Source organism: Drepanopeziza brunnea (genome assembly GCF_022702325.1).
Source record: "Drepanopeziza brunnea f. sp. 'multigermtubi' strain 214-2 chromosome Unknown ctg16, whole genome shotgun sequence".
In the NCBI taxonomy this organism is placed as follows: domain Eukaryota; kingdom Fungi; phylum Ascomycota; class Leotiomycetes; order Helotiales; family Drepanopezizaceae; genus Drepanopeziza; species Drepanopeziza brunnea.
Window position 1 is genome coordinate 1078169 of NW_027094079.1, and position 25652 is coordinate 1103820.

Sequence of the window (25652 nt, forward strand, 5' to 3'; positions counted from 1 at the left end):
CTTCCGACTCTGCTCAGAAAAATATGATCGATCTCAGAACAGAAAAAATTATATGCGCGCGGCCGAGGAAAGTACCCACGGAGCCCCCGGGAAGGATTATAAACACCGGGACTCCATTCGCAAAACTGCAAATTTTTTTGCCGTCAAGTTCGGCTCATGATTTAAGCGATTTTCTTGGGTGTCACTTGATAGCAGACAGAGCTGTCTGGACTTCCTATCTGTATTCTATAAGTACCCCCATCCGCTTTTTAGTTGTAGCCATCTGATCAGCATCATTCTATCCATTTAATCATTCATCAAGGTTCGGTCGACATAGCCATGCACTTCTCGGCTTATCCTCTCCTCGCTACCGCTGCCATTATCACGGTCGGGCAAGCACTATCAATAACACTCAACGTCAATGTCGACAACAAAATCCAGATGATGGACGGCTTCGGAGTTTCTCAGGCCTTGCGGAAAGCCTTGAACATCGAGAGGCTTCCAGCCCAGGAGTCGGCAGAGGTATTGGACCTGCTTATCAGCCAAACAATCGGTGCCGGACTGTCAATCTACCGCAACGGGCTTGGCTCATCCCCCGACTCCTCAAACGGCCAGATGAACTCGATTCAGCCTCTTGATCCCGGGGGTCTTGATGCCACGCCGGAATATGTATGGGATGGCATAGACAGTGGTCAGGTTTGGCTCGCCAAGCAGGCCTACGACCGAGGTGTGCGGACCTTCTATGGCAACCCATGGAGTGCGCCTGGGTACATGAAGACAAATGGCTTCGATTCTGGAGCTGACGCACGACTCTGTGATGGCATCACTGGGACTGCCCGGACTGGAGATGAGCGTATGCCAGGTATCTGACCCAGTACGTGAGGTTCTACCGGCAAGAAGGAATCCCTATCACTCATCTGGGGCCCATGAACGAGCCCTAGCTCGCGTAAGTCTCAGCTTATCACGAGCTCCTCTTGTTGGTCCTGCTTAACAATCATTGTACAGCGGGTTTTACGCAACTATGATACAGAACGGCATTGAAGCCTCGGAATTGATCAAAATATTCAAGTCTACTATGATTAACGAAAACCTCGCGAACGTCAGCCTGATCTGTTGCGACGCGGTGGGATGGAAACAACAGGACAAAGACTACAACGCGTTTTTGAGGAGTACCGGCGCTATAGATAGTGTGGATACTTACCGCGCACACATGTGCAGGCTTGCCGACGGCTGACTTCGCTACCTCGAAACAAGTGTGGGTGTCAGATTGGGCGGATCTTAGTGGAAACTGGACCACCGAATGGGACAGCCAGAGCGGAGGAGAAGGCGACGGAATCTACCTGGCTGGCCTAATCCACAACAGCATAGCCCTAGGTCGAGTCAGTGCCTTCATCTACGGTATCGGCGCCGAAGCTGGTGGTGTCAACACGAAGCTCTTCTCCGTTGACGGCCCTACCCATGAGTCCTCAAAGCGATTGTGGGCCAGTATGTTCAAACCCCACCACCCCTTGATCAAATACAGTGCTAACCTTGACGAAGTGGCCCATTACTCGAGGGCTGCAAGGCCCGGTGCTGAGCGAGTCGAAGTTACCGGAGGTAACCTGAAGACGACTGCCTATCAGAACACCGACGGCATGGTGAGCGTGGTGGCTCTTAACAACGGTACCAGTGCCCGCACGACTTCTATTCGGTTCACGGGCTTCACAGGAGAAACCGTCCAAGCTTATATCACCAACACCGCAAAAAGATTTGATTTGCTAAATGCCAGTATCAACAGCGCAGGCGACGTGACGGCAACCATTCCTGCGCAGTCGATTGAGACTTTCATGCTGAGCGCCTAGATGCGCCACGGTACATCGCTTTCGGACCTCTTGATTGTTTGGCTTATCTTCGTTGAGCGATTATGTGGTGCACATGGGCTTCTCTGCCTACGATGGTGGGTTTTTAAGCGTAATCTATGCGTTTCTCGGTTGGGTAGGGCTTCTACAGCTGGAGCTGGAGGGACTTGTTCATTCATTCTTGCTTTACCGCGCCTGCGCCTCTCCGTCCTTCGTTCAGGAAACGTTGGGAAATGGTGGTTGGTACACTCATGTATCTACTGAGTAACGATACGAAGTATTGATGATAATATTTGATCCCTTGCGTGGTGTGTCTGGCGACGAAAGAGGTGTCTTCGGCTATTTGGAAAGTAAGCGAGCCCCCGCTCCGGAAAAGGGGGGAGGACGGAGTTCAATTACGCCGCCCAGGTGGCGGGATAACCGACCGGATTGGATTTGCGTGGGATGGAATGAGAAAATGCCCCTTTACCTTTCGCTTGGGCATGTAAGGAAAGAAAAGACATGTTTACGTAGTACTTTTTCCACTTTAACCGTGCGCTAATACGTAGGGCAAGCTGTCGGCTACTCCCAGTCTCAGGTTCCCGCGAGAGTGCGCTACCGGTACACCGGCTTTCAAACACCGTCGACTTGCAGCCGATATTATCATTTTGTATTGTTTTTGCACATTGTCACTACTTCAATGCAAATAATTATTTCTAGAATGAATTCGTACGCAGAGATAATAGCAATGTAGAAGATTTTCATGTCATGTTTGTAATAATAGAGAGTGTTGGTGTTGTCGATTCTGAGGTTGTGAAATCGAGTACTAAGTTGTAAACGTCGGGATTACATTCATGCTTAGAGAGTTGGTTTTCTTTTTTTCTTTTCTTTTCTATTTTATTTTTAGCAAACCAGACCCTTTGGAAGTCGTTGGGACCTGAGACTGAGAGTAACCGACAGCTTGCCTTATTGGGCCACGGCTACGTGTCACCTCATCTCCTGAAGTAAGGAGGCTCCGACCTGCTTGGGCCTGCGTAACGCTGTTTAATTAAGCCTTTGATACTCGCACCCCCGGCATATCCCTTTCCTGCAATCTCTTTATGCTTTTTGCCAAACCCGAAAGAACGGATCGTGAGGGATGAGGCCAGATGTAGGGAAGTTGTAAGTTGTACGGTAAAAGCAGAGTATCCACTGGTACTACGTAAATCGTCCCGCACGCAAAACTGTCATCTTGCAGATGGCCGCTTAGGCTAGGTTGAAAGCAGGATATTCTATAGTACTTACTCTACTCTCTCTACTCTCCTCTACTCGACGCACCGCCTGTTTACTTCTGTCCTAACTTTCGACTTTTGCCTCAGGCCGCACTGACTTTCAACGAGCACTAATACGAATACGAATACGAATACGGTTCGAACCCGAACGACACGACCACACACATCTCTCCAACTTTCACGACTCCACAACTCTGCCACCATACTACAATCTCACTACTCCCCATCTCATCTCATCAACCCCCCACCTCACCTCCCTGTGGCATGCCCACGCTGTCGAGGTGACATTGAATTGTCTGTCTCCATCTACTGCTGTCTACGCACGTCGGCGCCGGCTCGCTATCGTCGACTGCCACCATGTCTTCTTCATCGGGTGACATGACGATAGATGATGTATGGGATTATGTGAAAGCTGCCGCGATCGCCGGATGGTCGAGGACCACTCGGCGCATGCGTGCTGCTGGTGGTGTATTGTTGTTCTTGTGCGTATCTGCAAACCCTTCGCAATAAATAATAATTCATATACTGACCAAAAGGTAGCATCTTCTGCCTCCTGTTCCTCCGCCCTTCCATCCCTGAAACGCCCTCCTTCTCCAATCTCCCCTCAGTCTCCCTCCACTATGGCACCGAAGGACCCATCTCCCCCTTTAACAGCAGCAAAGTCGCCCTGCTCGTCGAGAACCGCCCTAACCCGATCCTCCCACCCCTCGTGCTGCACTTCATAGCTGTCGTCCCACCCGACTGGCGCTTTCGCGTCATGGGCTCCCTCGAATCCATCGAGCTCCTCAACTCGTCCCGCGCTATCCGTAACCAGGTCGCCAGCGGCAAGCTCGACTTGACTTACATCCCGGCCAACATGACGACGGGCTCCCAGGAGGAGATCTCGAGATTTCTGACCACGCTGTGGTTGTACGAGACGGTGCTGCAGCCCGCGGAGTGGCTGCTGGTGTTCCAAACTGATAGCATGCTCTGCGCGAATAGTAGGCAGTCGCTCAACAGCTGGTTGGACTACGACTGGGTTGGTGCCCCGTGGAACCCGAACGGGCGGTTCGGCGGCAATGGCGGGCTCAGTTTGCGAAAAGTGAGCGCCATCATCGACGTATTGAGGAACCAGCAGCGTTTGCCCGATTCTGAACCGGAAGACGTCTGGCTCACTGACCGACTGGGCCATCGTCCAGGCGCCAAGTTAGCGAATGGCACCATGAGTCTGACGTTTAGCGGGGAGATGTTTCCGGGAAAGGAGGAGAAAGTAGGCTCCGACAAGAAGAAGGGGAAGAAGCCTCCCGGGATCGATGGGTACAACGAGGGAGAACTAATCAAAGGCATTGATGACTATAGGGACGGGTTCTACGAGCCGATGGGCTATCATACGGGAGGCAGCGGGGACACCTTGCACAGTGGAATCTGGGGCACTCCTGCGATGAGGGCACATATCTGGAGCTACTGCCCAGAAGTCAAGATGATGCTGGAGATGGATGCGGCCAAGTACGTGCCGGGTGAATGTCATGCCAACTGGAAGCGCATGGAGGAGGGCTGGGGTGACATGTACGAGACGTACGAGATGGGTTTGCCGGCCACGGAGTGGATTGATGGGGAGGAATATCCCATGCTACCTCAAGGGCTCATGCCTTGGTGAAATCTCTGTCTCTTCTCGAGCACCTACTCCCCGGTTCGGGGCTCTGTGAAAGTTGGGATCATGTTTTTACCACGGTCAATGGCGTTCGGTTTCGCAAACTGGGAAGTCTATCGAGCGAGCAAGATGTCTAGAATTTGGAGTTTGGGATGATTGGCACTGGATACGCACGAATGGATCCATGTGAAAAGATGTTTTGATAGATAGAAAGAGAGGAGCGGATAGAGAGCAGTAGCTAAACACATCTGCGCTCTGCCCATCGTGCTCATTGGACGATTTTCCCTTAAACTCTCTCTCTCTCTCTCTCTCTGCATTGTCTGCCTACCCTAAAAGCTAGAGGATATCTATCCACACATACACGCTCCTCCTCCGTAGGTGAATATACCATACATATCTACCGATAGATGAGTGACTGGGTAGGTACCGTAGGTAGGTAGGTAAGTACCCCTAGGTAGGTCGGTAAGATGAAGTCTCCCTTCCCTTCCCTTCCCTTCCCTTCCCTTCCCTTTCCTTCCCTTCCCTTCCCTTTCCTTTCCCTTCCTACCGGTCAAGTAGTAGTAGTCGGTCGCAGTTTCGTTAACGGCAGACTCGACTCAACTCTACAATTTTTTCCTCCGAGCTTCGGGGATGCCTGAGCCGGCCTCACAAATCTTGGTGATCCACCTGGCTACGCGGTTTCACCGATTGGCAGGACGCTTTCCATCCATCCATCCATCCGTCCATCCCTTACCTACCGAGTACTTTTGCGGACAGACCTATGGTCCTGCGTTTATCACCTCTCGAGCGTTGAAACCGTCATTATTTTTCCCTTTGATTTTTGAATAATTGATTGGATTTGATATGATTCCTGACTTCCGCCGGAGAGAGAGAGAGAGAGAGGGAGAGAGATGAGATGCGAGAAGACGCTCCATCTCCAATATCTATCCGGATTAACCTCACACACTGCGTCCATTCTTCGCGAATACAACAATTCCGACCCATTTCTAAACAGATTGAACGCCGATCATTTTACCCCCTGGTAAAATTCCCCAAGATTCTCAAGAGATGACAGGGGCCCTGGTCGGCGATCTAAATTCCTCGCTACGGATGGAAAGGACACGTAACGCAAAAGACGACGCACGCTAGGTTTTCCCCCCCGGTCCGTTGTGAAACTTCGCTAGTTTGACAGTGGAGCCAAACTGCCCGACCGATGGCCGCCCAAAGCCTATTTCGTGATGAATTATCAAACAGGTACCGCAAATTCATGATTTGGCTTGTTGGGCTTTGTGCTTAAGCATTACCACGGAGTAGCTAGAGGACTGTGTTAGCGGATTCGCAGTCAAGTATCTTCAAAACGGAGGTCTTGGCAAATAGGTGGAATCGACACCGGGGTGTCCACGGGGATAGGAGAGAGTGAGAGTTTGCTTGGAAGTCGCGATGCAAGAACTTACCCAATTATTCCCCCAATGGCGATGAAAACGCCAATGATGGATTTGTCGCCCACGGCTCGGCCTGATGACATCCATCCCAAGGCGACAATGGAACAAGTCTTGACATGCCCTACGACTGTGCTGGATACAGGACCTGTCTGGGCGATGATGAAGAATTGAGAGATGTTGATTACCATCGCGAAGAAGCCGGACTGGATAAAGTAAGTTAGCTGCTGAACACATCTCCACGAAGCTTCAGGACAATTTGAATCGGTCTGGAGGGAAAGGCAACTTACAAACAGGATCATGACCCATCGGTTTACAGGCACTTCAGTCCACGTGGGGAAAGTGTCCACGAATGGGATCACGTAGAGGAGCATGAAAGCGGCCAGTGGGGCTTGGTTGAAGAGCAGTTGCATGCTGTTCATCTGTAGCTTCTTGTGGTAGCTGGCAATCCACACCGTGTACAATGAGCTGGCGAAGATGCCCGTGAATGCGAAAATAACCCCCAACGTGCTGGTGGTCTTCACACTGGCATCAGCGCTGGGCAGAGAATCGTAGTAGGATACCATTCCGACACCGGCGCAGGCTGGAATCAAGGCGTAGATGGCCATTCGGGGAAGTGTGGCTCTGTAAAGTACGAAGTTCATAAGCGCTACCATGGGTGTGAGCAGGATCCGCGCCACCTGGTAGAATGTGACGGTTGAGAAGGCCAAGGAGAGGTTAGGCAAGATGACGTTCAGCGACATGGCGATTGCGAGAGGTATGATCTCCTTGATAGCGACCTTTCGGGGTACGAAGTATGCGAATCGCGGCCGCGAGATTGTGAAGAGCGTGAGCCATGTTATGAAGAAGTGGAAGGCCGCGAAGGTAAGCTGAACTAGCTTGAGTGAAGGATCGGAGAAGATGGCTTTATTTGTGAAGACCTGCAAAGGTGGATGTTAGAATGCTGAGGCTTTTCCCCCGGGTTCTGGGAAACATACAATTCCAATTGTCGCCAGTGTGTTCACAACCATCCACACCACGGCCTGTCTCGTCGAGGCCTCCTTGGGCTGCGCGGCGGGCGCTGGCTCTTGGTTTGGCAGAAGTTCTGCACGCTCGACATCGTCGCCGATTTCCATCTCCTCCGGGGTCTTCAACTTGACGAAACTGGCCTCGCCATTCTTCTCTTGGCCGTCAAAAGAATCGGCCTCGGTGACAGAAGAGCTCACCGAGGGAGCGCGGTCTGCGGATCGTTCTGCCATGGTTGTTGAATGGGGTTTGGGGTTTAGGTTTTGGGGGTTTTGGGGGTTTGGAGGGATAGAAAAGGACTCAATGCCCAAAGATGGGCGTGGCGAGAGTGAGGTTGGGTCAGGGGATGACAGGGCACGTAGGGCGGGCGGGACTTGGGGGGGGGGGTGAAATAGTCAATAAAGTGAGTGATTGAACAGACAGACGAACGAACGAAAGTGAGTATACGAAATACGAAATACGTATGTACGTATGTACGTAAATAGGTGCTTGTACCGGTCGGTATGTGGAAGTGTGAGTGTGTTCACGTATGTATGTATGTTGTAGAAAATTTGTGTTCGTGGAAGAGTTGTAGTGAAGGTATACGGACAGCACGGTAATAGGGAGTAAGGGAAAAGGCCAGGGCCAGGGCCAGGGTCGCGACATGGGGCTGGGCTTTGGAGATTTGCAACGCGCGCAAGGGATAACCGGAGAGCAAATCAAACGCCTGGAAAGCCAAATTGGGGTCTATAGTTGAATTTCTGTATCAATCTTGGCTGCTAGTCAGGAAGCAGGATTCACAGTGATGCATTCTCAGTCTGATAGTAGAGGGAGTAGGGAGAGAGAGGGAGAGCCTGAGGGTAGAGAGGGTAGCGAGGGTAGAGAGGGTCGGCGAGGCATTGCGATAGAGAGAGAGAGAGAGACGCTCAACGCCAGAAAGAAAGAACCAAAACCGACAAAACCACTTACGGAGCACTTCGTACAGCAAAAGCCTTTGCTTTACATTAGGTTAATCCAATCAAGACATCATTTCATGCTGGATTTTGACCCCTGACCCCTGATCACCGATCACTTCAACACGAGTTTTCATCTGTTACACATCCCACGGTACTAGTTGTAACTACCCACGGATTATGATTGATCCCAACTCGTGCCACCAAAAATAGATCAACCAAGAGGAACGGCAATAAAAAGTAACATACTCCGTAATAGTCGTAGTACGTACTACGTAGTACGTAGGCGTTTGCTCCTTACTCGGTACACCGTATACCTAGTCCTACAGCCCTATTCCCATCCATGTCCCTTCATCAGCCTCCCTTCCCTCCACTCGGTAATTCGTGATGTGCAGCTGGATTTCATCTGCGGCCTGAAATGAAAATGAATCCTGTTCTGGGATTCTACCCATTCCTACACTACCGGTATATAAATGCAGATGTACTCGACCAGACTCCGGTCCACAACAGACTCGACGCGTTGATCATCACTGCTGCGAGACATACCGGTACAACTGTCAAAAAAAAAAAAGAAAAGAAAAGAAAACAACAAGGCCCACACTGATAACCCTCTGTCTCGCTTACGGCGCCCGAACTAAGGACTTTCCAGCGAAATTTGAGCGGTGAAAGAGTGATAGCACAAAAGCCCCCCCCTTTTTGTGGAATCCATTTTCATTAATTCCTAAAGTGCCTGTTCTGTCAACTCTCTCCAACTCATCAACTCCACCTATCTACGACCTCCCAGAGCCCCTCCCCTTTCTCCCTCTGCTCTGGGTTTCCTCTGTGCTCATTCTCTAATCAAGTGCAACAACCCAATCCTTCATCATGGCTGCCAATGGAGCTCAAGGTACGATCGCTGAGCCTAGGATGCTTCCTACCACCGTAAAGATGCGACATTGACCATTGGACAGCGAGCGCAGAGCAAAACAAGTTCTTTGAAGACTTTGGCGTCTGGAAAGACGCCCCGGTCTTGACTGGCAGCACCAAGTTCGAGCCGCTGCCGGGTGTCAAGAATATTATGATCACAGGCGGAGCAGGCTTCATGTGAGTTCAAGATGCCCGGACACCAAACCAGCCTTATCAACAGACGAGACGGACCCAAAGACGGACAATGTGCATGATGCTGACTGCGACCGCCATCGCGACAGTGCATGCTGGCTTGTACGACATTTGACCCTGACCTATCCCAATGCATACAACATTGTCTCTTTCGACAAGCTCGATTACTGCGCTTCCTTGAACAACACCCGCGCTCTCAACGACAAGCGCAACTTTACCTTCTACCATGGAGACATCACCAACCCCTCTGAGGTCATGGACTGCCTGACCCGTCACAACATCGATACCATTTTCCACTTCGCTGCTCAGTCCCACGTCGATTTGAGCTTCGGGAACTCGTATGCCTTCACCCACACCAATGTATACGGTACACACGTCCTGTTGGAGAGCGCAAAGAAGGTCGGCATCAAGAAGTTCATCCACATCTCCACAGATGAGGTCTACGGAGAGGTCAGAGATGATGACGACGATCTGTTGGAGACCAGCATCTTGGCCCCGACCAACCCATACGCGGCTTCCAAGGCCGCGGCAGAGATGCTGGTCCACTCTTATCAGAAGAGTTTCAAGCTGCCCGTGATTATTGTGCGCAGCAACAACGTCTATGGACCCCACCAATATCCCGAGAGTAGGTTTCTCGTCCGGCCTAGCTAAGGCGACTCGTGCTAACCCCGCCGCAGAGATCATCCCAAAATTCAGCTTGTTGCTTCACCGTAAACAACCCGTAGTCTTGCACGGCGATGGCACCCCCACAAGACGATACCTCTTCGCGGGAGATGCCGCAGATGCCTTCGACACTATTCTACACAAGGGCCAAATGGGCCAAATCTACAACGTTGGATCCTACGATGAGATCTCTAATCTGACCCTGTGCTCTAAGCTCCTCACCTACCTTGACATCCCCCACTCAACCCAGGAAGAGCTCCACAAGTGGGTCAAGCACACGATCGATCGTCCCTTCAACGACCACCGATACGCCGTGGACGGAACCAAGCTCCGCCAGCTCGGCTGGGAGCAGAAGACCAGTTTCGCGGAGGGCATGAAGATCACAGTCGATTGGTACAAGCGATTCGGGGAGAACTGGTGGGGCGACATCACCAAAGTCCTGACTCCCTTCCCAACGGTTGCCGGCACCGAGGTTGTGGCTTCCCACGAGAAGGTCGAGGACATCAACGACAACATGATTGTGGACTCTGATGAAAAGATGACCTTGGCGAAGAAGAGAAAGACCGAAGAGTAGAGAGATCTTGGAGCGAGATCGCTGTTTGTCGAGCTTGGGAAATTTCGGGCTGGTTCGGTAAATCTTGCTCCGATGGGGCAGCATAATAGATGGCCAAAAGAATCTGATTTTTTTCATTTCTAAGTGCGCTCCCTATATGGCCTCTTCCCGGCCACTCAGGATCAGTAGTTCTGCTGCAGAAGTGGCCCATGAACCGGTGACGGCGACCAGGTCGTTGGGTGGCTCTTAGGGCCTCTCTGCCGGTGGCCACATTGACATGCATTCATAGGTCAGATCTCGGGTGTGATCGAACAATGCCTCGCAATCAGTCCGCGGAAGACTGTACTACGTGGCGGCTGAAAGCCATCGCCGACGCAAGACCCAGTCAGTGCATGAAGTATGCAGGTATGGCATACATGCATGGAGGCTAGCATTCTTTCTTCTTCTGATACCCCCTTCCCCCTTCCGCCTTGCGTTCCCACAGCCTCCTACGTAGCAAAGGAACCCCCCTTACAGCTGTGATGTGACTACTCCGTACTTCTCTCGGTAAGACGGCGACGGCTTCCCCTTATCGCTAAGAAGTAAACAAAACGCGCAGGCCGGTCGGCGCGGCACATGAAATGGTACGGGCAAGTAGAGATTGCTCTTCTTACAGTACCTGATAGTGAGTCCCGCCTGGCCAAGAGTAGGTAAGGGGAAGGGAAAAGGGATGGGGGCGCCGGCCTGGCCTGGCCTGATTCCCCCTTATCTACTCTGGATGGGCTCCCCTCGTGCCGCGCCACCCACGGGTTACTGCACGCATAAGGACCTCCTTACTTCTACTTCTTGCTCTTGCGCTGGCAGATGCGGGCCTAGATCGGTATGTAGGTAGGTATTTGTATATTATATATATCTAAGTTATATACATAGATAACTGCACGCACAGATATAGGTTGGTATACCGGTATCTGCTTGTCGACAGACTTGGGCTCTGGTTGGAAGCCGGACTAACCCTACGTCATGCACGCCCTCGTTCCTAGACCTTTTTGGGGCTCTGACCCGCCCGAGCTTGTTTGTCTGTTTCGTCTCGGCTCTTGACATGTCTCTCGATGGGGACAATGGGCTTTCTTCCGCCTATCTATCTATCTATCTATCTATCTTTGTACTAGACTGCGGTTATCGAGAGCACGGGAGCCAGAGAAAACACGCTGTGCGCAACTACCGCTGGTCCGTGTGGGCATCGGGATCGCAGGTGCACGCGGTTTGCAACCATAACGAGGAGTGAGAGATGATCACGGTAGCGATAATGGGATGGGATAGTATTGGTACTAGATGATGATGATGATGATGATGTACGTACGCGTCAACGGCATGGCCCTATTTCCGGAACAGGAGGCTTTTCAGGGGGAGATGACCCGGTAGAGCCCTCTACAGTAGGGGATCAACGCTGCGGGGAAGCTGTTCCATCAGGCGAGGTCGGATAGAGATAGATACCGTACTCTGTATTCTATTCTATTCCGTTCTATATATACAGCGTCCCTTACTGACTGACGGAGTTACCTTTCTTGTAACCGTCCCCCCTTGATAGATCCCTCTGCGACACCAACACCGTCGTTTACCTACCCTACCGTATCGTACCGTACCTACCTCGAGATCTACTTATGGCCGCCGCTACACCGGAGCCTACGCCATGTCCAACGGCGAGGAGGAGGTAAGAGCGCCTGTACCGGTACCGGTAGAGTAAATGCTGCAGTCGATCTTTCACACACGCACATCCTTCCCCTCTCGGACTACCGGTAGGTACCTGTACTGTAGTGACCCCTTTCCCCCCCTCTCTCTCTCTCTCTTCCCCCACCCCGCATCCTTGATCTTGATGATTGGTGCCGGTACAGTACAGCACATGCGAACGGGCCATGGCAATGGGGGGGGTGGACCCTCTACCCCCTCCCCTTCCCCACCCCCTCGCGTAGATACCGCAATTGGCACCGACGTCACGGAGAGCCAATCCAGCGCAGCATCTCTCAACGTAGGTACCTATTATTATCTGACGTCGTCGACGCGGAGGAGGAGGAGGAGGAGGAGGGGGAGGAGGAGGAGGACGAAACCTTAACCTTCTCTGCGCATGGCTCTGACTCGGTGCATCTCGGCGACACGTGGGGCGGCTTGGAAGACGGGGCGTGTATATATACACACACACACACACACACACACACATATATATATACACACACATATATATATATACATATAAATAAGGAGAGGTCTCCGAAATACACACAAGCGAAGCCCGAGGGGATGAGGCGCAGATCGTAGACCTCGACACCACCATTCCGAATGTCTGTCTGTGGTTTCTCCTCTTTCATGCCCGACGAGGGAGGCCACAGTGAGTCGGCGGCGGGTGTGTCTGCGCCGCGAGGGTGCATACCTATCATGATGCGTGGTGAGCGAATTGGCTCTCTGCTGGCGAGTCGGCGCTCTCTCTGTGACTTTCAGCAAGGCGCGGGTAGGGCCGAGTGAGTGAATGAATGAATGTGTTTAGCGGTATCTCTCTCTACTACTATGTTTCGGCTGCGAAAATACCGAGGCGTAAACATGGCTTTGTTTTTTTTGCGAGGAACCCCCAGCTGGATGTCCCTCTTTCTCCTCCACCGAAGGTTGCAGGAGCCACAGATACCGACTTTGAGGGAGAATTTCCGAATATCGAGGTGGATTTGCCCCCTTTTTTTTGGGGGTTTTGGTTTTGTTTACTCTCTTTCTTTTGCAGTATTTAAGCGAGCCAGGACCACCCATCATGTACTCATCTAGGTACCCATCTACCGGTACAAGCGGCATCCTCACCAGCGAGAGGGCTTCACTTCCCAGCAGCTACAGTCCAGTAGCTATCGCGCGGCTCCGATAGGGATCTTGCCCGTATACCTACCTAGCTAGCTAACCTACCTACCTACCTACCTACCTCGCCTATGTCTAGCACCCGGAGAAGACGAGATCAGTCACTGTCGCTGGCCACCAAGCAGGTCACCAACCGGTGGTTCACGTCACAGCAACGCGGCTGCTGTGTTCTTCTCGGTTCGGAGCCTATACCTACCTACCTACCTACCTACTATTTATTACCCACGCTGTAGTTGCGCAGAAAGGCAGCGAATACAGCCTTCCCTCTTCTGCAGGAGGGGGGTGATAGGGTATAAGTAGGGGACAGAGTACAGGGCAGAGGGGGTACACGATATCCCAAAGAAGACCAAACAGTAGCTACTCGGCCCTCAACGCGCATCTAGCACTAGCACTCCTGGCCTGGCAGAAGCAGGCCGCTCGCGATGGCAACGTGTCGGTGATCGGGTACGCGCGCACTTCACTCGATAGATAGATAGATAGATACCCCCTCTTGGAGCGAGTTGGTTTGAATCCAGGGACGTGTGGTGAAGAGTCGGAGAAGCTCTGCTCGCTCTGCTGGCTACGGGATGCTTGGCTTTCCCTTTTTTCGGGCGGCGGGGGGGAGGCGCCAGGGAGAGAGAGAGAGACAGACAGACAGACAGACGGACGGACGGACTTCGGGATACCTCTCGCTTGCTGGGTTTGTGTTGTGCGGCCAGCCGGGCTTACTTACTACGCTGTCCATAGGTACTGCGGGTGCTGAGAGAAGGATTGGTCTGTGCAGTGGAAATGGCACGCGCGTCCCGGTGAGTCGTAGCTGTGGAGGGTTGTAATTGCAGATGAGGCGGGAGGGACGGTTGATGTTGCCGAGTCGTAAAAGAAATGTTGCTGTTTGGATAGTGTTGGATGTGTTGGAGGGAGGGAGTGTGATCAGTACGTGTGAAGTACAACAAAGGAAGGTCTGGACTCGGGCCGTATAGATAAGTCTGCGTGTTGCATTGTTGCGTGTTACTCATTTCGCAGAAGGCGACGAGGTATATCGTTTTGTTGGTGTCATACCTTGGTAGCTGCAAAGGCAATGTTTTTCACGGTCTGAGTTGGCGGGTGGTTTTTGGATGAATAGAATGAAGAGTGAAGTCGGGGAGACGATGAGGGCGGGCACGTTGGAACCCACGGTGCACATCCAAACGTATGGGAATAGTATGAAATGCAAGATAACTCCGCGGTTGTAACATTGGATGATAAAAGACATTGCTTGCTCTGAATAGTCAACTGTCCCATCATTCTACCCATTCAAACTTTCTCCTCTTTATCCTTACCCTCGTCTCGCTCGCCGGTGCAGCGATCCCACCTAGCCTCTGTTTTTCAGGTATGGTCCAGCCAGTACTCTTATCTGCGGGTGTGATATCCCAGAACACCAGGATTGCAGCAACGAATGCAAGGCACTCTATCTCCACGAACCGATTGCTTTTCTGTAACGAGGAATCAAGACTTCCAGCAGACGTGATACTCCCCTTCCTTTCCTCAGGGAGACTGTCGAGGTATCTATCTGGATTGAACTTCTCTGGAAACGTTATATTGTCGACAGGTTTCACATCCCCTAGAAAGCTCTTTCGTAATCCCCACTGCTCATCCACCAGTCTCAGAGTCTCTAAAAATGTAGACTTGAGTAGCGGGCATCTCGCTAGGAGGCTGTCGTAGTCCAACTTGAGTTTCGGCGCTTCAAAGATAGTGCCGATGGAGAATGGTTTGGCCACGCTGGCGTAGGGAGTAATTTCGGCTCGGATACGGTCAACGAGGCCTGGAATGGTGAGGATATGGTGGATTTGCCAGTACGAAATCAGGGCAGAGTTTGCTGCTAGGGACCAGAGGACCTGCAATAATCAGCATTAAATCATGCAGAATTTGGAGACTTTGGTGGCTTACGCTGATTTCCGCTCTTTCTTTAACTTCAATGCCATATCCTGTACGACATCAATGTTTAGACTCAGAAATTGGAAATTCTGCCTAGAGGGGGAATATTACTCCTGTAAACCTCATTCCTCTTCATGATAAATTCACTAACATCACCAAGATCTCCCCACGAGCCCTCAATATCCTCCTCAGAAACCGCAGCATCAACAGCTTTCTGGTGATCATCCAAACACTTCCACACCTTAAGCCTGGCCATGTGCGCTTGAATAACGGCAGGCCACGGCAGCCAAGCTGGCAATTTCCTCAAAAGATAACTTCTCCCGGCGTCCATATCCCGAACATCGTGCAAGATACTAGGATACTTTTCGATAAGTGCGTGACCGAAAACAGCAGGCACTGCAGTGTGACCTATCATGTCACGCAGGAGAGAGGTGAGATTGAGTTCAGTTTCGGAGAGGGAGATGAAGCGGGCTTCGGCGTATCGTTCCCAGGGTTGGAGGTCGATGGGGCTATCTACGAAAGAGATCATTTGGGGCGTGTTGCGCTCCAAGTTTTGAACGAGGTTTTTTATTATTTTGGTCATGTGAGGCTCATCCAGCAGGTATTTGGAGCAAGAATTTAGCTCCTATCTGATATTAGCTACGAGTTTCTGTTGTACGATAGAATGGTTTACCTCTAGAGCTTCTTGATATCTCAATTCAACTCTCTTGGGAATGCCAAAGAACTGAAATGTCAGGATTGTCACGCTCCCCTGAATCGGGGTCAAATCTCACACTCTCCAGGATGCGCCATGGAACTGGTTGGAAGGGCAGCATCCAAACGTCCCGTTCACTCTCGTCTTCAGGCTTTTCAACACCGCCGATGAGCAAAAGAGAAGCAGTCAAGAAGATGATCAGGGGCCCGAGTAAGAGGGTGGCTAGAATTATAGGCGAGATGGGTACAGCCTGCCATAGTTGGTAGAACAGCCCTTGCGAGACCAGGTTCGGGTCTTGAGCTGTGTCATAGAAGTTGGTCGACATGTTTATGTTGTGATGTTATGATGCTTACAATCATTGGGAGACGAGGTTGGCCTTTTGGGAGGGGCTGCACGGTCCAGTTCTGCAAGCGATTCGGTATTCTCGACGACCCCCAGGATGATCAACTTCTTCTACCGTTGTTGTCCATCAAGTGCTATAATAGGGACTTTTTCCAATTCTCCATCAGCCTACTAAACCAAACCAAACAAACCAATCCAGAGCAAACTAGTCTGGCCGATCACATTTTCTCTGACCAAGCAACCTCCACCAAATCTCCCTCCCCTTACCATGGCTCCCAAGCAACTCAACTTCATCACTGGCAACAAGAACAAGCTTGCAGAAGTCAAAGCTATTCTTGGAGATACTGTCAATCTTCAAAGCCAGGCACTGGATTTGGTCGAGATCCAAGGCACGATCGAAGAGGTCTCAGCAGACAAATGCCGAAGAGCAGCAGCAGCCGTAAGCTAGTCCTCAACCCTATCTCAAGTACTGCCATCCTTTACTAATACAGTCCAGGTCAATGGTCCAGTCCTGGTTGAAGATACCTGCTTGTGCTTCAATGCCCTGAAAGAGCTCCCTGGACCGTACATGTATGTCACAGTCACAGTCTTCGCTTTCAAGTCACTTGTGGTCTGAAGGACGAATTGGAGTTGACGCTCTGATTCTATAGCAAGTGGTTCCTAGACGCCCTCGGCCACGAAGGACTCAACAACCTCCTCCTCGCCTACCCAGATAAATCCGCTCAAGCAGTCTGCACCTTTGCCTACTGCGAAGGCCCGGACCATGAACCCATCATCTTCCAAGGCAAAACGGATGTACGACCTCTTCCCCTCTTCCCCTCTTTCCAACCGTCCGTTCTAATACCCCTTAGGGTAAGATCGTACCAGCAAGAGGTCCAACAAACTTCGGTAAGTCAGCGAACCTATTCCTCAATACCAGGGCTGATCAGGTATAGGTTGGGATCCCATATTCGAGTACGAGGGCCAGACGTAAGTTCCCCTCCCTTTCGCTTTTTCTCCCAAGAAAAGGCTGAATTTTGATTGTGTAGGTATGCCGAGATGGACAAAGCCGCCAAGAACAAGATCTCGCACCGCTCCAAAGCCCTCTCCAAGCTTAGCAAGTGGCTGCAAGAATCCTAGACCCGCCATCACACAGAAAGCTCAAACGAAAGCATAGAAGAATCTACTGCGCATTGTCCTTCATCCACTGCTTAATCCAGCCCTCCAGTCGTTCGATATTGCTCTCCATCTCATCGCTTGTGTTGCTCGTGAGCTCGACTACTATCTCATGGTCGTACGAGTCGCGCGCTTCCTGCAACAGGACCTGCATGATTTCCGAGTCAAGATTCTCTTGCAGTTTGGCTTCGGGGTAGTCTCTGTCTCCATGTCAGCATCTTTCCCCAGATGCATTTCCCCATCTGAATATGAGAGGCGAAGACGAACCTAGCTTTCAATCTGTCATAGAGAAGCGTCGAGTCTACACGCAGCACAACAACAAGATCAATCCAGCTCTTGGGGAATAAGTCGCAAGCATGCCAATCGATAATGTATCCTCCCTGCTTGACCTCGTCTTCTATTGCATCCAGTAACTACAGATGTCAGCCTCGTAGGCCACGAATTTCCCGCGTAGGAGGTTCTCACCTTATCTTCGTCCACAATCCAGCTCTTGAACTCCTCATCGTAGCCATCGTGGCAGCCGCGTTCTTTGACAACGTTGTTGACAGAGAGGTGCTTGAGGCCGGTGCTTTGGGCGAGAGTTTCACAGTGTGTGGTCTTGCCTACACCTGGTGTGCCGGTGACGATTATGTTTGGCACCGTCCGCATTTTGTATGTTGCAGGAAGATGTGCTTCGAATAGCCGTGTTGCAATACGAATAAGCGGAATATTAGAAAAACTCAATAGATAAGACCTACTATCTTAGCGCGGCTCAGCCTCGTCACGAGGCTGTTGACGAGAATATTAACTACTGGAGTGTGATATTTATTTCTTCGAAGGACGATACAGGTAAGCAATGTTAGAGTGAATCATGATGGCATTGGGAGTATTAGTGTCCTTATCCGTCTGCCTCATGCATAATGTCAACCTAGCGCCGGGGGGAGGGGGGCATGGAAGTGGAAGATTTTCTTGCACAATCCCACTATCCATAAAAAAGAAAGTTCAACGCCCATTCGAAGATGCCTTGTACAATGCACCTAGATATCCCACGAGCAATCATTCCAACAGGCAAAAAAAATCCCACATAATAAATGAGATATACGCTAACAGTTAAGGCCTTGTATACAGATGCCCAGGGTGTGCAAGCCAAGAGCAGCAGATCGGTCGTCCAAGAACGTGAGGTGAAGATTGGTACAGGAGAAGCGAAAAGAGGACGTCAGCAGCCGGACGCGATTCGATGAATAGAGGCGATAAAGATGTCTAAGAGCCATTCAACTCGCTATCAGTGAGTTCGTTGCCGTCATCTTGAGGATATTCTAGTTTCTCTTGCTGCGCTATGGCTTGCGCCGAGACAATCTCTGCAAGGCGTTTGAGGCGCGGAGTTTGCAGCCCTGAATCGATATTAGTCATGAACATTGAAGAGGAGAGGAGACAGGAGTTTCTTACAAGACGGAGTATAGGTTTCCAGAGCTGTTATGACGCGGGGCTCAGCAATCTCATAGGGTCCGCTGTCATCCATATCGACGGCAGCAAGGAGGAGGACATCGCTCTTTTCTGTCACACGAGAAGCGACTGCCTTCATGATCTCGCCGTTAATAGGCTGTTCGTAGTCAGCTACAAGATACTGGTTCAGAAGCTTTTGAATTTGGTTGGGCGAGAGCCTTGTTTCAATAGTTAGCATTGCCTCTCACTCAAGAACAGGATGATGCACTCACATCCAGCAGATGTCCTGGATAATTTCAATATCATTCAAGGTAGCCTTCTTTAATTGAAGGAGCTTAGTTGCTTGCTAGGAGGTATTAGTGCTGAATGACTCGTCCAGGTGCGTGCTGGAAATACTCACCATAAGATGCTCGAGCTGGAGTGTGCCCTCTGGCATGTCATGGCTCTTGCACCATTCCTCAATCCTGGTGATGTTGTAGTTAATTTGGAGCCCACGCTTCCACGACAGGAAATTTCTTCGCATCAAAAGATCGTTGAATGCGGTGACACCGACCAATCTCAGCAGCTCAGTGATCGTCTGAGTGATGATCGAATCCTCGAGGTAGTATGCCTTCATCGCTTTGAAAACGTTGTTGAGCAAGCTCAGAAGGTTGTCCATGCTGAACGCTGGGGCTGAGTTGCTTTGGAGAAGCTTGCCAAGGAATCGGTTGCTCTCATTGGTGACGAATCCAGGCAGCGATTGAGATTCAATGATAGCTGGGATGATCATCTTCTGGAGCTTCTTCTTGAGAACTTTCATCCAGGTATGGTAGATGTTGAACTCGAGACTTTCGAGGTCGTGCTTCACAATCTCCAGGAGACGATCATACTCGTAGTTATCGGTCTTCTGAGCTTCATACCAGTCTTCTGCCAGAAACACAAAAGATAGCATCTCATGAACGTTAGACAGCCAGAATGCACCAGGGTTGATGGCTTCTTCGCCATCGTGCTGCATAACCTCTTGTTGTATCGATTGCATGACGTTGGCGAGAAACCTTTCGGACTCCTTGACGAATCCATTGTTCCACATCTCCGAAGTGACCAGGTTGATCAGGTACGAAGGAAATAGAACTTCCTTGTCGGTCGGAGGCGGAGTAGTGCCAGGAGCTGGAATCTTGAGGTTTCGGATCAAGCCCATGGTGACCTCATCATTAAGACCATCCTCGTCTGCAAGGAGATTCTCGAGCTCAAACTCGACGTTGTCGACACCCGGAATAAATGTAGATCCAGGGAGTGCTGGTCGGTGGAGACTACTTCCGGTGACCGCCATTGACACAGGGCGGGGGTTGTATGCGGCGCTGAATCTATCAATCTCGCGTGGTTCGGCACCTGCACTCCTTCTCTTGGGTTTCTTCGAGGAGACTAAGTTGATCAGACCGTTCAATGGTTGCTGGGTAGCAGCACCATTAGATTCACCATTGGTTGGCATGGCCGGCACGATACGCTTGGCGAGCTCAAGCTGGTCTTGGAGCTCTGCAAGTTGTTGTCGAAGAGTGACTTTTTCGGACTCGTGAACCTCGCCCTTCCTCTTTGTCTCTTCTAGCTCGAGAGTCGAGATTCGGAGAGTCTCTCGCAATTCTTTCTCCTCTTCCTGGAGGCGTTTGATATTAGCAGCTGACTCGTCAAAGTTCAATTGCAGCTTCTTCATCTCCTCCTCCATCGCCGCCAGGCGGGCTGCAGTGATACCAGCCTGGTTGGCCTCGCTCTGAAGCTCCTTGGAACGGGCCTCTAGAGCATTGTGTCTCGTCTTCCACGACTTGATCTGGCTCTCGTAACTCTCAACTTGACTTATCAAGGTCTTGTTCTCCCTTTTCATGGAACCAAGAGACTGTGTGAGCTCAACCACTTTGTTCTCCAATTTGTAGGAGATTTGCTTTAGATCGCGTGCTTCCTCTCTGACCTTTTTGTAACCCTGGCGTGCTTTTCTACCACGCCACAAGCTCTGGATGATAACGACTTTCCGTCTGTATTGTCTCCAGCTCTTCATTTGCTGCCTTGAACGCCATACTCGTTGGATTAAAATAGCGGCATTTCCCACGCGAGTCTCCATTATCTCTCTTCTTCGCAAAAAACCCTTAGCTGCAGCTTGTGCGAGAATAAGATTGTTGCGAATCGCCGTGAAACTCTTGCGCTGCTTCTGACCACGCCAGACCCTCTGGATCGTTGTGGCAGCCTTGATCCTGCGAGTCTCATCTGCATGCTTTCGGGCAAGGTGGGCTCTTGTCACAGACTGGAAAAGTAAGACAGAATTTCGAGCTTCCAAATACTTGCGACGGTAGTACTTGGCCTTCAGATTCTTCTGGATCATGATGGCACAGTCGTTTAGACGGTTCGTTCGCAAGTTCTCAAGGAACGCCAACATACCAGCACGGAAAAAGATCTTTGTTAGACCAAGCTGATACTTGTCCAACCCCCCACCACTGCTGGCGCCAAGTGCTTTCGTGAGAATTTTGTTCGCCATGTCCCGGATCTCCGATGTCCAGGATGTCGATGGTACAAGCATGTAGTACCGGAGAGCAAATTCTTCGTACGTCCATCTTGTGGGATATCCAGCGCAGCTGATTCTAACAGTCTCAAGAACACCACAAGCTCTCAGCTGACTGAGAACCATGGGGCCTTCGAACACCCAGGATGATTTGCTCTCATTAGGCTTCAGGCATCGAATATAGTGGACATCGGTGTCGTTTATGGTATGCATAAGTTCAATCAGAGAAGATTTGAAAATTCCACCCAAAGTGGGTTTCCGATTTACAGCCACACCAACTCTACGACCAGCAACTGGCTTGACTGCAGTCGATGTAGCTGAGGCACTGTCCTTCTCTCGAACCGCTGAAGCCGCATCCAAAACCTGTCCAAGGAAGTCGTTAGATGAAGCTTTCATGACAGCCATGTGCTCATCGGGGACGGTATCTCGGTTCTTATCGATAAAACCATCAGACTCGTAGGTGACATCAACAGCATAATGGCACACGGTGAAGGCGGACTTTCCAAAACGAGGCTTCTTGTAGAACCTGTTCTTGTCGGCAGCGTAATTGTGATGCAGTTTGTTGACGAATTGCTCGTCCGAGCCCATAGGTAACCTAGACTCTTCATCCAGCAAGGACAATATCCCAAGCTTGCCTTCGATGAGGTCAATACAGGGCTGATTGTCCGAGAAGTCAATAAACGTCCAATCGATTTGTTCCCTCAGGTATTCTTCCTGTTCCAGCTTAAAAACATGGGCGTTAAATTCCTGCTGCAGCTTCTCGTTGGCGTAGTTGATGCAAAACTGCTCGAATGAGTTCTTGGCGAAATGCTCGAAGCCGTAGATATCAAGGACACCAATGAAAGATTTCACACGGGCCAGAACCTCGTCAGTAGCCAGAGCACGGTTGATGTTCTCAACTAGCCAGTCGAAAAGGCTGGAGTAAATGAACTTTGCCACTGAATCCCTGACCACGATGGCTTGCTGCTGGGTCAGATTCGAAGTAATCTTCTCTCCTCTGGTAATCAACTGCTTCTTGACGGTCCATTTCGCAAATTCCACAGGATCCACGCCGAGTATTTCGGCAGCTTTGATTAGAGATGGCTCTGTGGATGGCAGGACAGAGTCCGTTCTCGAAGCTGTGATTTGGACATTTCCCAAGTGGAGGAGAGCTGCAAGCAACTTGAAGATTTCCCCCTGCTCCGTGTCGGTAACTCCAATAGTCAATAGCGATTTCTTCAATGCCTCGAATTCCGCCTTATCGTCGACCCCGTCGATCACTGGGGAGCTTCCCTGGTTAAGATAGTTGAATTCCTCAATGGGCAAGAGCTGTAGTTCCTGGCGTTCCTTTTCTGATGCTCCTGCCACAAGTTGGTAGAAAACGTGGTAGTTCCTCTCCTTCAGAGGCTGGAAAACCAATCTCGATCGTTCCAGCAGATAGGTCCGGATCTTGGCACCAATGATAGCCGTCTGGTCGTCGAACATTATCTCAATGTATTTTCCGAACCGGGAAGAATTGTCGTTTCGCGTAGTCTTTGCGTTACCAAACGCTTCCATGATAGGATTGGTGGCCAGAATCTGTTCTTCCGTCTCACTCATGGCTTCCTGCCCTCGTTTTCTTGACCCTGGTTGGTCCGGCGACTCTCTAGTAGCAAAATATCTCATAATGTATTTGGCACTGACTGTCTTTCCGGCTCCAGATTCTCCTGAAACAACGACTGTCTGGTTCTTACCACTCCGCAGCATATCACTGTGATTATCAGCGATGTCCGGACCACGCTTTGCTTCTCAAGATTGTACGTACGCAAAAGCTTCTTCCGCTATAGCAAATAGATGGGGCGCCTGTGTTGCTCTCTGCTTTCCCGCATAGACTTGTACCATACCCGGGACGTATAAAGAATCTACTCGAGCAAAGGGATTCGTGGCTATCAGGACAATACCACTGTAGGTGTATATTTCTTTTTGAGAGTACCGTAACCGAATTGCCTGCAGAACTATTCACCCATAAGCGATATTCAGCACGGGGCCGCTTTTATAACATACCGGCAGGTTCGTTCAGATGTGAGAGATTCGTAAGATCATCGCTTGCTTCCAGCATGGCAGGGTTCATTAAGGGAGGCAATTTCGAGTTGTTGGCTTCCGCAAGTTCCTCTTCTGTAGTTTCGACCCTTTTCGTCTGCAAGAAAGAGAGGGGTTAGCATACATAGGTGGCAGGTTTTGGCGTTGAGGCGTCCGGGACATACCTCCCCGTTTGTGAGGGTAAAGATGAGAATAATTTTGTCCCCGTCTGCAGACTTCGAGGTGACCTCGGAGGCCACCCATCCTTCTGTGGCATCCGGCTGCCATGCTTTTGTCCCGATATCATAACTGTGCGCCATCGGGGCTATCTTGATGGGAAGATGGGAACCTCGAGCTAAGAGTCCTGCGGCAGTTGACAGCTACTATCAGGGGGCAGCATGCATCGACATGCAAGAGTGGATCGCTGGCAACGTGTGGATTATTGGAAAGAGACGAAGAGGCTGGCTGGACTACGGCGGAGTAGAGAAGGGGCGATGGCGATGGCGATGGCGATGGCGATGAACGGTGCGGTTGGCGGTGCCCTGGTGCAAAGGTCACCAAAAAGTTGGGAGGTAGGATAGGTAGGCAGGCGGTGGAGTGCAGATAACCGAAGCTCGTCAACTCTTTTGGTGTGTGAGAGAGCAGCGGCGCGTTACTTACTACTTGCTAGGCACTCCGTAGAGGGATGCCCCGTACTCTGCCAGGGCCCAGGGGTGCATCGGCTATTCTCCTGAGGGCGCCCAGAGCCCCTATTCTTTGCTAGGAAGGGGAAGCATGTTCCTATCTGACTTATTTAGGTCATTGGATGATCTTATTTAGGTCATTGAATGATCTTCCACCGCTATGCAACTCTCGCTGTCCTTCACCTCCGCCTTTCCATATCCCCGTTTTCCGGGCACTTAGTTCAGCAGAGACCCTCGCCTTGGAAATTGGATCATGCAGTCTGTGTTGACTTTTCTGCTGTTTATTATAGTTATTATAGTTACTTGCATCTTGCGAAGTCCGCCGAGGGCTGTTCAGGGGCATGGAGTTACCTCACTACCAGCCATAATTCACGTGAGCACCGTTATCACTGCGTATCTGCAAACGTCATCTCGATTTCCAAGTCACTTTTCTCATATTCCTATCGATCATTATTATGCACTTTTATCAGTTAAATATGTGTCCTCGCTAAGTTTTGGGTAGATTACCTACTTGAGTCTTTCTCATGCTTATACAATTTTATTGATTTATATGATATTGCAAATAGCAGTTTTTCGAATAGCGTAAGTCGGGTTTAATTTGTATAATCCAGATTTCAATTCTTCTTGGGAAATGACTTTATTAATTTTAATGTAAACAAACTGCCACGTAGGTTCCGACCACTATCAATATTTTGATTCAAACGTACCCTTCACATCTGTCGCCTTTTTGATCATATGCTAGAGTTGTTTTCTTTCACTTATCAATTACGATGATTCTAGAAATTTTGGACAGAGGCTGGTACTTTATGCATCCTGACTGATATGAATTTTTGTGCATTTTAATAGTCATGTTTATAGACACGTGAGCGTATTCTTTGGCTCTTAAGAAGATTCGGTAAGGCGCCAAGACCACATCTCACAGTCGTGCCTTTTCGGAAAGATCAGGCCCTTGATTTAGTAACGTATGCATAGGCCGCCACTACCGCTACCACCACCACCACCATCACCATTGTTACAGACCACTGACTCCAAGGTCACTTATTCAGGATGGACGTCCCAAATACCTCAAGCAAAACCTTAACCGCGCATTTGTGCAAAAGCGCTCACCGAGGCCACGACATTATCACCCAAAAAATCAAAACACCTTCTTTCTCTTATATCAATCTTCAACTTATTCCAGCAAGCCCTACCACCAATGACGCTCAGCTAGACGCTCTCACCATCCAACACTATATTGGTCTCGCGTTATCACAGTTCCTCGGACTTACTGGCTCAGCAATTTCAATTGACATTGTAAAAGTTGAAGGAGAGGAGTGCTGGATCAGGGTTCCGCGTGAGGATTTGAATCCTGTGCTCGCGGCCGTGGGCGGCTGGGTTGGGCCCCCAGGGTCCCAGGAAGAGGACAGGATTGGATGGAGAGTCAAAGGGTCTGGTAACTGGCTTGGTCTGCTTGTTGCACAAGCAGGAGCAGGTCACGTTTGGGACGACTGAATGCATGAAAGATCGGGCATTGAGAGTTTCTTCTATTCTTCGGGATCGACACTATACCTCCATATTGGTACAATCTTCACATGGAAGCCAGTTGTTTAATTATTGCTAGCCGCTTTCTGGTATCCCCAACGCCTTGAAGCAATGCTGGCGGAGCCTCCATATGCATCAAATACATAC

At 50.4% G+C, this 25652-nt stretch overlaps 9 protein-coding genes across 9 annotated transcripts; 5 read left to right on the forward strand and 4 right to left on the reverse strand.

The window, feature by feature from the left end:
- Nucleotides 1-318: 318 nt before the first annotated feature.
- On the forward strand, nucleotides 319-1820 carry L3040_008588 (uncharacterized protein; the record flags this gene model as incomplete). The annotated part of the gene is made up of 6 exons (XM_066157119.1): nucleotides 319-648; nucleotides 779-853; nucleotides 921-925; nucleotides 985-1148; nucleotides 1198-1464; nucleotides 1519-1820. 6 exons carry the CDS (start codon nucleotides 319-321, stop codon nucleotides 1818-1820), a joined length of 1143 nt encoding a protein of 380 aa, XP_066010384.1.
- Nucleotides 1821-3424: 1604 nt separating this feature from the next.
- On the forward strand, nucleotides 3425-4703 carry L3040_008589 (uncharacterized protein; the record flags this gene model as incomplete). The annotated part of the gene is made up of 2 exons (XM_007296089.2): nucleotides 3425-3549; nucleotides 3608-4703. 2 exons carry the CDS (start codon nucleotides 3425-3427, stop codon nucleotides 4701-4703), a joined length of 1221 nt encoding a protein of 406 aa, XP_007296151.1.
- Nucleotides 4704-5941: 1238 nt separating this feature from the next.
- On the reverse strand, nucleotides 5942-7353 carry L3040_008590 (uncharacterized protein; the record flags this gene model as incomplete). The annotated part of the gene is made up of 4 exons (XM_007296088.1): nucleotides 5942-5990; nucleotides 6131-6321; nucleotides 6406-7035; nucleotides 7093-7353. 4 exons carry the CDS (start codon nucleotides 7351-7353, stop codon nucleotides 5942-5944), a joined length of 1131 nt encoding a protein of 376 aa, XP_007296150.1.
- A 1563-nt stretch (nucleotides 7354-8916) lies between these two features.
- On the forward strand, nucleotides 8917-10387 carry L3040_008591 (uncharacterized protein; the record flags this gene model as incomplete). The annotated part of the gene is made up of 4 exons (XM_007296087.1): nucleotides 8917-8938; nucleotides 9003-9135; nucleotides 9240-9775; nucleotides 9828-10387. 4 exons carry the CDS (start codon nucleotides 8917-8919, stop codon nucleotides 10385-10387), a joined length of 1251 nt encoding a protein of 416 aa, XP_007296149.1.
- Nucleotides 10388-14493: 4106 nt separating this feature from the next.
- L3040_008592 (uncharacterized protein) lies at nucleotides 14494-16146 on the reverse strand (the record flags this gene model as incomplete). The annotated part of the gene is made up of 5 exons (XM_007296086.2): nucleotides 14494-15087; nucleotides 15140-15177; nucleotides 15239-15752; nucleotides 15801-15851; nucleotides 15901-16146. The coding sequence occupies 5 exons, from the start codon at nucleotides 16144-16146 to the stop codon at nucleotides 14494-14496; spliced, it is 1443 nt and encodes a 480-aa protein (XP_007296148.2).
- A 285-nt stretch (nucleotides 16147-16431) lies between these two features.
- L3040_008593 (uncharacterized protein) lies at nucleotides 16432-17282 on the forward strand (the record flags this gene model as incomplete). Its single annotated transcript, XM_007296085.2, has 6 exons — nucleotides 16432-16602; nucleotides 16660-16733; nucleotides 16814-16958; nucleotides 17015-17051; nucleotides 17099-17132; nucleotides 17192-17282. The coding sequence occupies 6 exons, from the start codon at nucleotides 16432-16434 to the stop codon at nucleotides 17280-17282; spliced, it is 552 nt and encodes a 183-aa protein (XP_007296147.2).
- Nucleotides 17283-17325: 43 nt separating this feature from the next.
- L3040_008594 (uncharacterized protein) lies at nucleotides 17326-17966 on the reverse strand (the record flags this gene model as incomplete). The annotated part of the gene is made up of 3 exons (XM_007296084.1): nucleotides 17326-17518; nucleotides 17586-17731; nucleotides 17784-17966. The coding sequence occupies 3 exons, from the start codon at nucleotides 17964-17966 to the stop codon at nucleotides 17326-17328; spliced, it is 522 nt and encodes a 173-aa protein (XP_007296146.1).
- A 591-nt stretch (nucleotides 17967-18557) lies between these two features.
- L3040_008595 (uncharacterized protein) lies at nucleotides 18558-23621 on the reverse strand (the record flags this gene model as incomplete). The annotated part of the gene is made up of 7 exons (XM_007296083.2): nucleotides 18558-18688; nucleotides 18744-18958; nucleotides 19013-19086; nucleotides 19141-22993; nucleotides 23048-23237; nucleotides 23287-23419; nucleotides 23487-23621. 7 exons carry the CDS (start codon nucleotides 23619-23621, stop codon nucleotides 18558-18560), a joined length of 4731 nt encoding a protein of 1576 aa, XP_007296145.1.
- Nucleotides 23622-25031: 1410 nt separating this feature from the next.
- Nucleotides 25032-25475, forward strand: L3040_008596 (uncharacterized protein; the record flags this gene model as incomplete). Its single annotated transcript, XM_007296082.2, has 1 exon — nucleotides 25032-25475. The coding sequence occupies one exon, from the start codon at nucleotides 25032-25034 to the stop codon at nucleotides 25473-25475; it is 444 nt and encodes a 147-aa protein (XP_007296144.2).
- Nucleotides 25476-25652: the final 177 nt, after the last annotated feature.